At 38.8% G+C, this 15,488-nt stretch overlaps 1 protein-coding gene across 1 annotated transcript in view; it reads right to left on the reverse strand.

The window, feature by feature from the left end:
- Positions 1-15,488, reverse strand: part of PREX2 (phosphatidylinositol-3,4,5-trisphosphate dependent Rac exchange factor 2) — a 212,994-nt gene that overhangs the window by 37,889 nt on the left and 159,617 nt on the right. Inside the window, exon 35 of the mRNA XM_006090598.3 lies at positions 7,485-7,599. Within this exon, the coding sequence (XP_006090660.1) occupies positions 7,485-7,599 (115 nt within the window). The remainder of the gene's footprint in view (positions 1-7,484; positions 7,600-15,488) is intronic.

Consider the following 15,488-nt stretch of genomic DNA (forward strand, 5'->3'; position numbering starts at 1 on the left):
CACATGCCCGGGTTGCAGGATCAATCCCCAGTAGAGGGCTTCCAGGAGGCAGCCAATCAATGATTATCTCTCATCATTGATGTTTCTGTCTCTACTTCTCCCTTCCTCTCTGAAATCAATAAAAAAAATATTTTAAATTACACAATAAATATTGTTGAAACATAAAGACTATTTCTAAAAGGAAGACCTGTCAGCAGTGACAGTAGAGTCCATACTGCTCTCCATGAATGCTATTCTGTTAAAGTCACCATGTCACTCAGAAATCCACCACCATTTCTATTCTCATCTAGTTGCCCCAACTTTTGGGCATTTATATACATACAAACAAACACTCATTAATCATCTGTTAGTAGATACCTTATCAACAATGAGTAAATAAAAAAGAAAAAGACAAATCAAAAAGGAAAACCAAATATTCATCAAATGAATATAAAGCATGATGTGAGGAAGTCTATAATGTAGGCATAGAAAGGAATATAAAGCAAAAGACTAACTTATGGGAGGAAGGAAGACCTCATGGAGGATGGATTTTGAGGTATGCCAGGAAAGATGGGTGGGAATTGGTCAAAGCAACTGAAATTAGAGTCAGTCTGGCTAAAATTACCAAAAAACCAAGCAAAGATGTTTCATTTTTCTTCTTAAATGACTGACAGAATCTCACAAACTTGGTTCTATATAAAACAGACCTTTGTCCACCATTGAAGTTGTAAGGTCCATGTAACTAGACAGCTAATATTCAAAACATAACACTCTATTCTTCCCACAAATAATGATTTTTAGTAAGTCCATATTAATTTCTTCTAAGTTACAATTATGTTTTTTTGTATCAGAAGTTCTGGGCCTGAGCTAAATTCCCTGATTGGTACAGGAGCAAAGCTTTGAGAGGATAATGTATAATCATTCATTCACCCTCTGTGGTCCATCCACCAAACAGAAGTCTGAAATGTCAGCAAAAGGAACTAAACAAAAGCAGTAGGGAAAAAATTACACTCAAAGAACTTAACCAGAATGCCTTGAATATATTTTTTAAAGACTGACTGTCCTTGTGACAGGCTAAAAACTCAGCAGTTACAAATAAAAATAAATCCTGCTTCTGTAAGCACTGACAATTTTTCCTCACAGAGTATATTTCCTTAACTGAATCTTCAGGTTAGTCTTATTTTATCTCTAATATTTTCAGCTCTCATTTATTCCAAAGGAAATTCTGGGCACAAAGTCCTTTGATCTTCCCTTTGCTTTGGTGAAAACAACAGCTTTTCTTAGCTTAGAGACAGAAGTAATTCAAAGGTTTCTTTTTGAAGATGATTTTACTAGTAGCTGCTTCTGCTTGTCAGCCATGGTATCTATTCATCCTTGATAAATATTATCACAATAAAAGACTTATCATAGAATGTGAAAACACTGAGTTAAGTAATTCAAATCTCATTTGCTGCTCTTATCTAAAGATTGTATTAGAAATTCCTTTAATGTCGAAGTTAAGTTAAAATTACAATTCCTCAAGGGCAAATGAATTAGTCTGCATGCAGATAAGAATGAGCAGAGTGCAGATAAATGAAATAAGGTTACATGTATATATGTAAATGCTGCTAGATCATATTCTCAGAAAGTAGTGGTGGCAACATTTAATAGAATTATGGTGTTTTTCAAATAAAGAAAAGATAGGTTGTTCTTAAGAGTGTCACTATAATTTCAAGTTTACCTGCTCTTGTCTCATGTGAAATTTATGAACCTTGGCTATGCTGATGAGTTTTCTTGAGAGCGGTCTCCAACAGAGCCAGCATCTGTGCCCTTCAAATGGCCTAGAATTTTCTGGATATAAAAAGTAGACTGGATGCTAGAATAAGTTCAATAAATAATAATAGCACAAAAAAGAAGGCTATTACACTAAAATTAATCTGATCTCCAATTCAATTCAACTATTTTTATGGTTCTTACTACATACCAAGCACAGAGGCGACCAGGACATAGTTGCCCTCCTATGCATTGAGCAAGGCAGATAACTCACAAGTCAGACTAAAACAAATGACATTCAAGAGGTTATTAAGTTTTAAAGAAGAAAGTGATTAATTCCAGCTGAGACTGTAATAACTTCTGAAGGCTTCCTGCAGAAAGATAAATTTGAGATGGGTCTTAAATAATTATACTCTTTCACTAAACAGAAATGGACCTGAAGCACATGCCCTGAATGATAGCTGGGTTCAAAGAAGCTGAAGAAGAACTGACAGCAGAGGAGGAACAGGTGGACATGCTGATTCTATCTGCACACCTGTTTCATGCCCCTCTTCCTTTTGAATTCCAACCACTTTATTATTTCTCCTCCCTCTGTAGGATTTTCACACATGCTATTGTCTCTCCTAAAACATACCCCCTGCCCCACACTTTTATCTCCTATTCCCTCTCCCCTGAACACTGTAGCTTCAACTCCTCTTTCAGAAGATCGCTGCACAAAGATCATACTTCCTCAAATAATTCACTCCTTTAACCTTCAACCATCACCCCATCCTGCCTCTAATGAAGACAGATTCCCTTCTTATGCACATGCGTAGCACCTTACACATTTCCTACATTATTTTTCCACACATTGCTACAAATTGTTATTAAAAATGTTGTTTGTTGTTTATCATAACCCATAGGCAAAATTTTCTTGGAAGGTAACAATCTTGTCTACTGGGAGGCCCTCAATGTGAAGCGCTGTCCCTGGTACTTGGTGGGAATACAAGATTGGTGGAGTAAATGTAAGTATCCAGCAATACCTTTACGATTACCTTGTGTGAGGATTTGGCACTTAAGTATAACTTACACACTGTAAATATCAGAGCCTTTATATATTTCACATATAGGAAAGAAGTATAGAAAACATTTAGACATTATAAATTAATTCAAATTCTTTGTAAATTTAGTTAATTTCTCCGGCTATTAAACAATCACTTCTCATATAAAACAAAATTTACAACTCTGAAAACAGAAAGAAACTGGATGTACACATTTAGTTCACAGCTAGTCTTACAGCAACAGAAATATGGATGCATCATAAGGTATAGAAACATAGAATCCACCTGAAAGAAAAACTAGAAAATAAATATAAAACTGCTATTGAGGAGATAAAGATGCATCTGGAATGTTTCCAGTTAATTTAAAAAGAAACCCCATCATTTAATAACTCTAAAGCCACAGATTTATTAAGAAAAACAACTGAAGGATAAGGAATTATTTATATTCTGATTAATGGTCTCTCTCTCTCTCTCTCTCTCTCTCATTCTTTCTCTCCCAGATTTATTAAATCCATCCTCTTGTTGAGTTAAGGTAGTTTCCACAGCTGCTCATCAATAGAGCAACCAAAATTTTCCATTTCAAGCTTGGAAACACCATTTGTTATCTAAACAAGGAATGAGAAACAGTGTTTTATGAGTTGAAGGCTCTGAGGGAAGAAGGACATGGGGATGGAGACAGGGGCTAGGACTGGAGATGAGGTGTGAAGGCTGAGGTCCTTTATGTCCTCATATTACTCCTAGTTGTACTTAAAATCAAGAAATGGCAGTAAGCCCACACCATCCTTCACATCTATCTCACACCAGGAGAATGCATTCATGACATCCCTGCCCCGCTTCAGGATATAGAGAAATGGCACATTTCATGGAGGTGCTATCATGGGAATAGCCAAAACTTCCAACCAGACATTTTTTCAGTTGAAAAATTGTTCAAAATATATGACTCTGAGATTAGTATTTGGGTAGCATTCCTTGTGAACACAAATAAAATCTCTATCATTTTTCTACTTATATCAAATATAGTTTGGCCCTTTAAAAACTTTCTTTTAAAGAAAATGTGCCAATCCATATCCACAAAGGCACACCTTAAGAGAATATATGCTTTGAGTAATTTTCTTGTCTTCCTTCTGAAAGGATGATGAATTTACATTTAGATACCCTGAAACATAAACCCTAAAAAGTTTCAGTCTGAAGCTGACACATCACAAAAATGATAAATGACCTCAGTAACTAATGTACAACTTGTTTCCTTTTGATTTTTTGCTTTATTTTACTGTTGACTTTATAATAAAAATGATACTTAAAAATAATTTAGAACCCTCTAATTGAAAGGAGTACTTTCAGACAAGGAATAATGTTCACACTGACATTACATTTTATCTCACCGGTCACCATGCAGTGGTGCTTTTGGCCATAACCAGGATGCATTAAAATGAAAGAGTTTGGTAACGGTAAAGTACATTTATGTAAGGCAGGAAAGAACAAGGCTAATGGGAATGATGGCTCGTGTCCAGAGGGAATGAATAAAAAGGAAAGCCTGGGGTAGAAAAAAGAGAATAAAATAGAGGGTGGTGAAGGTAGAGAATAAAAATGCCCTTGTCCTGAGTTTCTTGGTTAGAAATTATGTTAGATACTTTACATGCTGTTATTTCTTAATAATCAGAGGACAACCAATCAAGAACTCTGACTTGGCACGGGAGGGTATACTTTAGACATAGGTGTCAAATATGTCTGCTGGCTTAACACTATCTATTGAGGATAACAACTAAACCAAGTTGCCTTCCGGCCACCAGTGTCAGGGCTCTGATGCAGGTGGCAAGGACACCTCAGGTGCTCTGAATGCCTGGCCCGTATTCCCATGGAGACTGGCATGGTCAGACCAGCCAGTTGGTCTCTGCTGGCTGTATTACTGTCTCATGAGAACTTTAACCATTTTGAATATTATTTGCAGTAGAAGCTAATTAAGTAAAAACTTTCCAACGACTCTACAGTATGGATAACTTCTTACACAAAGTACTCTGATAAGCACAATGGGAATACCAATAAACTTACCCTTCATTTCAAAGAGGCTATAAAAGAATTTTACTTACATGTTAAATATACAGAACAATACAAACAAACAAACAAAATAGAACCAGACTCATAGATACAGAGAACAGACTGATGATTGCCAGAGAGGAGGAGGGTTGGGGGACTGGGTGAAAAGGTGAAGGGATTGAGAAGTACAGATTAGTGTTACAAGACAGTCATGGGGATGTAAAGTACAGCATAGGGAATATAGTCAATCCTATTGTAATAACTATGGATGGTGCTAGGGGAGTATTGGAAATATCAGGGGGGGCACTTGGTAAAGTATATGATTGTCTAACCACTATGCTGCACACCTGAAACTAATACAAAATAATACTGAATGTAAACATGCTTGTAAATATTGAATGTAAACTGTAAAATTACATACATATTACATATATATTTATATATAAACTATAGAAACTAGATTCAAGAAAATGAGAAATCTGTACATCTGTAATTTATCATCAGGGAGAAACACTGAACTCTGTAATAGCCACAAACGAAGCAAAATGAAAGAGTGCAAGGGTGATCTGACATCCATTTAGCTCAGGGCTATGGTTCTGAAATTTGAGTGTGCATGATTATCACGAGGAAGCCCTGTTACAACACAGACTGCAGGGCCACCACGAGATTTTTTTTAACAAGTTTGCAGGTGATACTGAGGCTGCTGGTCTGGGGATCATCCTTTGAGAACTCCTGGAGCTAAGGGAACTGGTTTTCAATACAAGCTGCACATTAGAACCTCCTAGGGGACTTCTAAAAAGTTCTAATGCCCAGGCCTCACCCCACCCCAGTAATAAAAATGGAGGAGACTCTACTGGAGCTGGACATAGAAGCGTATGAAGAGTAGTTTTATAAACAGACGCAGGGGTGGTAGATGCTAAGTGAGAAGTCAAGGGGACAATAAGAAATCACCCAATGCTCTGAGCAGGAGAAGGATATGGTAAGATGAGGTTTACATTTATTATCTGGCAGCAAATTCCTGAGTAGATAACACAACACTGGTTCTTAGAGAAAGACCAGGTAGGAGCCACAGCAATGGTCTAGAACTATTTTCTCAAACTGGACTCCAGGGACGTACTCTCAAGGCCCACCTGTTCTACACAAATGCTTTCATTTCGTGTCTTTATTTGAAAGATAACCTAAGAATATATTTTATTGGTTATGCAGGCAAAACTTCTCTTTTGTGAAGACAGTACTCCATGTTGAGATTTTCATAAGATTGAACTTAAGGCTTCAAAAGTCAGTATTTTTTAATCAGTAGACAAACTATTTAAAATTTCAATATTGATTTTATTTTTTCCTGTGAAAGCAGTTAGTATATTACATGACTTTGAGTTACAAAGTCTAGACAAGGCAGTAAAATTGGGGCAGCCTCAGAATCATCAGGATCTTTAACTACATTTTAGGAAGAGGAGAAAATGAGAAATGAAAACGATATTGAGGGCTTTGAGGGTAGAGCTTCAGAGGATGATAAAATGCTGGAAAAAAGTAAAAATAAAAGCCTAGAAAAAGGGATAGTTTTTTGTAAAGCTGGGATAGGGAGACAAAGCATTTTTAGTGAAAGAAAGCCTACATCAGTCATAACCACAGGAACCAATACCCCTTCCTTGTCAGAAATTTTAGGAATTGTCTTCACCGTTTAGCCATATTGTGAACAAAACCAAAATATTGTCTCAATAGTGTTTTTGAGTTATTAGGGCTTAAGGTGGAATAAAAATATATTTTCTTAAAAATAAATGCTGCAATCAGCAATTTTAAAAGGCAATCTGTTAGCAGAATCTATAATAATAAAAGGGTAATATCCTAATTAGAGCAGACGCCCTTCCGGATGAAGCCGGGGCCAGAGCGAAGTCTGGGTCCTGGGTGCCTGCCAGGGGGAAGCCAGTGCCAGCAGCTGGGGGAAGGAAGGCCTACTCTTGCACGAATTTTCATGCATCGGGCCTCTAAGTCATTTATAAGAGGGATGTTAATAATTTGTTGAAAATTAAAGCTGCTGAATTATAACACATTGTGGTTAATTTTCTCTGCCATTGATCACTGTACCAGTAACATTTTTTAGAGAGAGAAAAACAACATAGTAAAATGCAAACATTAACATCAGATGTGTTTGAAAGTAGATATTTTCCCGATACCAAGTACATGTTTCTTCATATCTTCCATGTTAAACATATGCTTCTCTCTTTGTGAGGGTGCCAGCTGCTTAATGGAACATAATAAAACTATTTTACCCTCAACCCACTGAACCTCCTAGGGACATCACTATAAACATCAATGTTTCCCCCCCAGAAAATGGTCTACTAAATATGTAATTCCTTGATCTTCAACAGAAATTAAAAGCATAGCATGAAAATTTACAAACAGGTTTTCTATTTTATTTAGAAAATTAGTAGCCATGAGAATATTTGAAATAGTAAACCCTAAATAGAGAACTTTATAGCAAAAGAAATATCATGAATCATCTAATATAATGAATAATTTTAGAGGGCAAAAACACTATCTGTCCTGTCAAAATACAGAAACAGAAACTTTTTAAATCTTTACTGTTGAGAGTATTACAAATGTCCCCTTTTCCCCCCATTTCCCACCTCCATCTAGTTCCCATGCCACCCAGTCCGTCACCACCATTGAACAATTACGTACCTGAGCTTCTGGTTGTATTGTTTGACCTTTTCCAATGAGGCTGCATTTATTTGGGCTTGAAATTCTTCCACTGAAACATTGTCTCTATAATAATATCCTTCCATGCTCTCCAGAGCTGTGGAAACAAGTAAATGTACTTTTCACATGATTTATAACTCAGTTTCTCCACATTTAATCTTATTATTAGTAAACTAGAGGCCCAGTGCACGAATTTGTGCACAAGTGGGGTCCCCTGGCCTGCCCCGATCAGGGCCGATGGGGGCCGGCTGGCTGGGGGGAGGGGTCACGGGAGGTTGGCCAGCCGCAGTGCATGACATAGCGACCGGTCGTTTCGATTATTCTGGTCATTCTGGTCACTTGGCCTTTATATACATAGATGGATTAAATATCACCAAATATAACCATATATGCAAGAAACTATCTTTCCTTAGAGCAAGAATGAATAAAAATCATTCTTTTCCTCTCATAATAAATAGCAAACATTTGATGACTCTCTGTTAAGCAGGGAAAGGAATTTCTAATTTAAACTGTTTTCTGTTCTTAAAACATTTTGTATATGTTCTTTGTGAAGCTAAACCCAAACTCATATATGTTATTAATATATAAACACAAAGGTAAATACACACATACATATGTATGAGAGGCAGAAATGTATATTAACATATGTGAGTAAAAAATTGAAATTGTCATCTCCATGTATATTCACATTCTTATAGCTGCAATTAAATTATGAAATGTTAGTGTAATAAATAAGACATTTAAAGTTAAATCTTAGAATACCGACTCTCCCCAAAATTTAGTTAAAAATAAAAAAGGATAAACAAACATGTGTGTGTGTGTGTGTGTGTGTGTATATATATATATATATATATATATATATATATATATATAATGTAAAACTCCCATTGATTTTAAAAGTCTTTTGATTAATATAAATTTCCTTCTTAACTAACATTTTTGGTTAAGTGGTTCTTTTCCCCTTACACTTTATGCAATGATATTTTTAACCTTTTAATGAGGAAATGAATCACATGGAATTGCCCAGAAGTATAAGATTTCTTATAGAGAGATTGCCAGCAACAGGAATGGCAAAGGAATTAATCTTGTCCAGTGTAAATTATTTCCCCGTGAAATTATTGCCACTAAAGAGCCTCACTTGTCAGCAGACTATTTCACAACTGAATAAAAATTAATCTTTCAAAACTTCTAAATGCAATCATTTCTAAACTAAATAATAAGGTTTCCTTGAATTAACAGAGACTTACCATTTTGGGAGGCAAAATAAGAAAGTCACTGCTAATTTCAGCTGTGCTATATTTTTAAACTAGTCAGCTTGGAGCATTGAAGAAACAACAAAACTTTGAGTACTGCTGCATTTGAAATTTTAAAAATGGAATTACTGGCCTATAATCAAGAAAAGCATTTATGCAAAATTAGACAGAAAGACTACTACAGTTAGTTCAGTACAGGAAATAAAATGTGGAGCTTGTTTCAATGATTGTTTATTTGTTTATTCCTTAAAACTCTGCATTAATTAGAATATTTGCACTAGTTCAGCAAGCTTCTGGTCCTGAATACACACAAGACATACAAAGAAGTCTTCCTGAAAAATCAATCTTCAAATATTCCAGGAGTAATCAATCTATTAATGGTCATACTTCGATGTAGATTCCTCTTACTAGTTGTAAAGCTAATAATGAAAGCCCTGGCGTTGGAGTTAAACCACAACTTGCGTTCCATAGTAGCTGTGTGACCTTAGTCATGTTAATTAATATCTGAGAGCCTCAGGTTCCTCATTTGTGAAATAGAAGATTACCTACTAATTATGGTTCTGGAATTAAGGTAAATAATAGTATTAAGAGAGCCTATGACTACTCTTATCATTCACTGCACGTGTTTTATGTACTAGGCAACATGCCCAATGCTCTATGGGCATGATCCAATTTCCAGGGCATATAGATTATGCATGAGTGTGCTTAGCCAAACAGGAAGTTTGCGATTCAAGACCAAAGAGACTGGAAAAACATTAGGAAGGAGTAAGAGGGGAACAGGGGCTGGGGGATGGAAGGGAAAGAAGAAAACACCTGGGATCTAATTTTTATAAAAGTCTGGATGGCTTGACTTTAACCAGAATGTCCAGTCCTGCTCTAAAGGTTTGTTATACTTTAGAAACAAATGGACATTTTCATCACTCTTCTCGACAATATTTCCAAATTAACAACAGTTAAAATTCACAACTATGTGAAAAAAAATTTTTAAGAGAAGAGAGTCTAATAATTTCACCAGAGTTTCACAAAATTTTATGGTACCTGCATGGTGTTGTGGGGAAATGAATAAAAAAGATGAGTTCTATATTTAAAAAGTAAACTTTGTATGGAAACACATTCCCCCTTTTAGGTTTGTGGCTTGGTATTTATTGTTTAAAAAAAAAAGAAAATGGAATGACTTTTTGCCAAATTCAATTTCTATTCTCAGAAAAGTAGGTTAATGTACATTAACGTCCATACTTTAGAATTTGACCTTAATATTTTAAGGTCCTTAGTATTTTACCTTAATTCTCATCCTGTGGACATCTTGATTTCAGATTGCTAGCCTCAAGAACTCTGATAGAATACATTTCTGTTGTAAGCCACCTAGTTTGTGGCCATTTGTGTGGCAGTCTTGGAAATGAATACAAATTCAGTTCCAATGCCTCACTTAGGGAATGTGTTCGTTCCGTCCCTGAAACTCTGGCTCCCTGGGTTTAAGGATTCTGATCCTCAAAGGGGCACACATTCCCTAGGAAACAAAGCAGGGGCTCCACGAAACTGTAAGCTGTGGTTGCCACCTGGGCACTGGAGATTCCTTGTGCCAAGGCATCAGCAGCCAAGAAGAGCAAATACCATCTTGGCAAGACTAATAGACCCTGATCATCATAAGGGAGTAGTTATGAGGCATAATATGAATTGCATCCTGGTAATCCACTCAGGTCCCTCTTGGTACTCCCTTGCCCACTTCTGACCCTCCGGGATGAAGGTCCTGGTCCTGCATGCCACAGAGAGCAGCAGAGGTTCAAGCTGAGAACAAGGCTAATCTATAATGGGTAGCAGAAGAGGAAAAATGACAATTGATTGCAGCCCAAGACCAGCTGTAGCAATAGGGCTACAGCTTGTCCCATTAACATGTTTCTTCTCAATTATCCTTCCAGGAAGGGAGGCCCATCAGTCATGAGGGACACACTCCTGATTCTTAAAAAATGAATGGATCTGAGGGTGCGAGATGTGGACTATGGCAGATGCTCTGAGAGTCACCCACTCAGATCCCCCTTCAAAAATGTTGCCCAGCTGCTAGAATAACCAGAAAAACATCCTCAGCTGTCAGCTCTCTGGAAATTTGTCCCACACAATTGCATCTCCTTTGGAGGCAGCCTGGATCCTAATGGCCTAACAACGCAGAAGCAAAAAGCCCAGCTCCCTCCCCACAACTGCCCAGAATCTAGAGGGTCAAACATTTGTGAAATGGATTATTCTAAAAACTGGATAATTGCACAGTGTTTCATATCCCACATAGTCCTGTGCCTTCTCACTCCCAGTGGACAATTAGAATCACCTGGAAGGCTAAAATATACCGGCATTTGGGCCTCACCTCCCAGAGATTCTGATGTATTGGTTTAGTTTGGGACCAAGCCTGGGTATTTTCTAAGACCTTCCCAAGGGGACAAATATGCAGCCAGTACTGGGAACCACTGAGAGACAGCATGAAAACAGGCCAGTGGGATGAAGTGAAAGTCAGCGAGGAGGAAGTGACCCTCAATACTCTCCTTTATTCCCATTTTTTACTTCCTTTATCTCACTCAGGGCTGGGGGATCCCAACAGGATTAATCCCCTGACTTATAGGATGTGTTTACAGAAGATTGTTTTAGCGTGATCTTCACCTTCTGGCATTGTGTTATGCTTTGTGCTGAGTTTCCGGAGTGTGTCTGTGTCCCTTGCCTTGGAAATCTGTGCCACTCGTTTTGTCTGCCTATAATTCTGTTCTGCAGCTCTGATCTTTAGTGATGCATGTTCTCTAATGTGTTCCCCACTGGCCTCCACCCTGGAATTCCTGATCTAATTGTTGGTCCCATCTCTACAGCGTGCCCCCTCCACGAGTGTGCCCTCCTCTGCCCAAACCCATTCTAGTAAGAAAATTGGGAGAAGGCAGCTCATTCACTTCCTGTTCAAGTATACGGTACTATTGACAACTTTCTGAGGGAGGATTTTAATAAATTTCCCAGGAAGTTTTCAAATTCATCTAATATTTCTATTTTTTTATTTGCTAGCAAAGACTCATGTATGCATGTCCACACAGAACCCAAACTCTCCAAATAAATGTTTATCCCAGAATAGATTCCATTTGGAATCTCTTCCATTTATCAACACTTTCAATTACCAGATGGTAGTCTCCACTCAAACCAGGGCTATATTTAATGTGCTTCCCTCAATCTGATGAATACTGAGAGCTACTAATGGTTCCTCATGGAAGTTTTATGAATGCAGAGGAACTCCTGCAAGCCCTTTCTATAGGCAATTTTATCAAAGACAGAATCTCAATGAGACAAACTGTTTCCTAGTCTTCTTTACCTATCTGTGACCTTAACTGCACAAGTATTTCCAATGATGTTTATTCAATTCATTTTTCATATTTTACTGCTGTGTAACTACTAAAACTAACATTTGCTGTAGTTTCTTTTTAAATTACATTTTTAAAATATATTTTTATTAATTTCAGAGAGGAGAGGAGAGGGAGAGATATATATCCTATCTAATAATAGACAAACATGGTAATTGACCGTACCTTCGCTACACCTCCCATTGGCTAATCAGCATGATATGCAAATTAACCACCAACAAAGATGGTGGCTAATTTGCATACTGCAGGCAGGGCGGGTCAGCGCCATCCCGCCTGCCCCGCCGCCATCCGGGCCTGCTATTTGCCACCCGGGGCGGTGGGGCGGGACAGCGCCATCCCACCTGCCCTGCCGCCATCCGGACCTGCTATCTGCGACCCGGGGCAGCGGGCGTCCCATGTGCGACCTGACCCGGGGTGGCCGGGCGGGACAGCATGGCTCCTCTGTCACCCCAGCTTCCTCATCACAGTTCCCTTGGGGGCCTAAGCCTTTAGTCGGACAGAAGGACGTCTGACTGCAAGCTTAGGCCTGATCCCCGGGGAGTGGGCCTAAGTCGACAGGTGGACATCCCCCAAGAGGTCCTGGACTGCAAATGGGCGCAGGCTGGGCTGGGGGACCCCCACCCTGAGTGCACAAATTTTTGTTCACCGGGCCTCTAGTATATATATAAAAGGCTAATATGTTAAGTGTCCTACCATCCTGACCCGTTCAACTATGCCACGCACTGACCACCAGGGGGCAGACGCTCAATGCAAGAGCTGCCATGACACACACTGGCCATTTACAGAGAAATGTCACTGCGGACCTGGCATCCACAAAGCAACACTCGGCTTGCCCCAAGTGGGACACAGTTCTGCCACCACCCTGGAGTGACAGCCCACCAAATCGCAGCTGATGCTGCCGAGACCCCATGGCGCAAAATGCAGCCCACAGCCCAGTCCAGCCTGGAAACAGTCATTGTGGACACCGGTAATGACGTCACGTAGCAATGCCCAGCTTCCGCTCCCTAGCAACTAGCCTCCTTGCAGTTTCTTCAGCCCAGGAACACGACTTGCTTTATAGCCAGGTGGAAACATTTTACACTTGAACCAAATGTCTGTAAAGCTTTTTCCCATGCCTCGTCTCATTTGATCCTCACAGAAGTCCTGGAGTAGGTAGATAAGAGACTCGGCAGAATCCTATTTTCTTTTCATTAGCCGGAAAACGAAGATTTAGAAAGTTTAGAAACTTGACCTGACTGAAAAAAAGAAAGAAATGGTGGACCTTGAAAAACTTCAGGTTTTCTCCCTGCACAGAATATAGTCAAACACTGCTGCAGTTAAATATTTTACCCTTTGTTCTCCCTGTATAATCTACAATAATAATCTACTTCATGTTGATATTTACTGCTGTGTTGTTGACAATTACCTGAAAGCGAAGTTGGGGTGCTTCACTGGGCTGAAAAAAGTTTAGCTACATCTGAAATCAGGTCTAATTAAGCACGTTTATTCTATATATACTAGAGGCCCAGTGCATGGATTTGTGCACCGGTGGGATCCCTCGGCCTGGCCTGTGGGGATTGGGCCAAAACCGGCTCTCCGACATCCCCCCAAGAGGTCCCAGATTGTGAGAGGGTGCAGGCCAGGCTGAGAGACCTCATCAGTGCACGATCGGGGCCGGGGAGGGACTGAGGAGGACTCCATGACGTAACCAGCCCATCTCACCCAGTCCCGATTGGCCGGACCCCAGAAGCACGCTAACCTATCGGTTGGAGTGTCTGCCCCATGGTGGTCAGTGCATGTGTGTCAGAGCAACTGGTCGAACGGTCGAACAGTCGGATACTTAGCATATTAGGCTTTTATTATATAGGATAAAAGGCTAAGTTGACTCATCTCAGCAGAATCCTATTTTCTATCCCAGAATAGATACCATTTGGAATCTCTTCCAAATGGAAGAGATATATGTAACACTCTCACTGGTGCCAATCGCACGTGTGTGTTTTGAACTGTCATTGTTGATCGTGAATTTGGCCCACTTCTATTATAGAGAAAGGGCAAATAGTGATAGTAGAATATTTCTTTTAATTAATTTCCTTTCTATGTGCCCGAATCTGTGCAGTGGGCCACTAATTAATAATGAGACAATCATTGACCAGCTGCCTCCTGCATGCCCCACAGTGGGGATCGAGACGGCAATACAGGCACATGCCCTGACTAGAAAGTGAACTGTGACCTCTTGGTTCATAGGTTGACGCTCAACCACTGAGCACACCAGCTGGGCTAAATTACATTTTAAAAGTGATATTGTACTTCCTAAAATAATATATATTTAGGCATTCTTTTAAAATTTGTTTTAGCCACAATTATATAATAAAGGTTACTTGCAAAGTAGTCTTTCTCCTATGTACACTTGCTGCTGGGTATGAATATTCAGCTATTTATGGCTGATATGTCACACATGTAATAATTTTTTTAGAAAAGATGCTTAATGCCATCTGTCATCTCTGTAATGATTTCAAAGACAGAGTTTTTAAAAAGAGACAAAGGAAAAGAAGGGAAGAGGCTGTAACAACTGTAAGCTCTGGTTAAACTCTATAAAAGTTAACATTCTAGACCAGCATCCTTCCCTGTCTTCTAAATCAATGTCTCTATAATGGCTTTTAACATATTTTAGGCTGAACTTAATTCTCCTAACATAGCTCCAAAGGTCTATTTTTGCTCAGAGTATTTTTTTCCCCTTTTTATTCCTTTTCATTATAGAATCTTGTATTACCTTTAAGATTACCTTTAAGGACCCTAATATAGTTGAAGGAAGGAAGGAAGGAAGGAAGGAAGGAAGGAAGGAAGGAAGGAAGGAAGGAAGGAAGGTTGGTTGAGAGAAAGAGAGATTGAGAGAAAGTGAGAGAGGGAGAAAGAGAAGGAGGAAAGGAGGGAGGGAGGGACAGAGGGAGGGAGGGAGAGCAGGGGTGGAGGAGAAGGACAGGGAGAGGGAGAGGGAGGGAGGAAATACCTTATAATAACTCCTAAGATCCTCTCATCACTGGAATTTTCCTTTGCTAAAATGTATTCTTGCCAAGAATCTGTTCTTGGTGGGTCATTGTTTTTAGAATTAAAATAATATGCATGTGGTACAAGCAGAAATTTCACTTGGTATTGAATTTAGGTTTCATATGCCATCAGCTCTTCAGTTACAATGGTTAATTTTATTCCTCTTCTCATTTTTTTTATAAGAATATAAAATTTCCCAGCAAAACCAATGCAGGTCTTGAAAACTCAAAAGAAGAAAAAAATGAAATGTTCTATCATACCACTCAGAAAAAAATGGATATATAATCTTGTGACCACAGCATGAATTTCAAAAAAAAAAAAAAAAAAAA

The sequence above is a fragment of the Myotis lucifugus genome, unplaced genomic scaffold, assembly GCF_000147115.1.
Source record: "Myotis lucifugus unplaced genomic scaffold, Myoluc2.0 scaffold_77, whole genome shotgun sequence".
Taxonomy (NCBI): Eukaryota; Metazoa; Chordata; class Mammalia; order Chiroptera; family Vespertilionidae; genus Myotis; species Myotis lucifugus.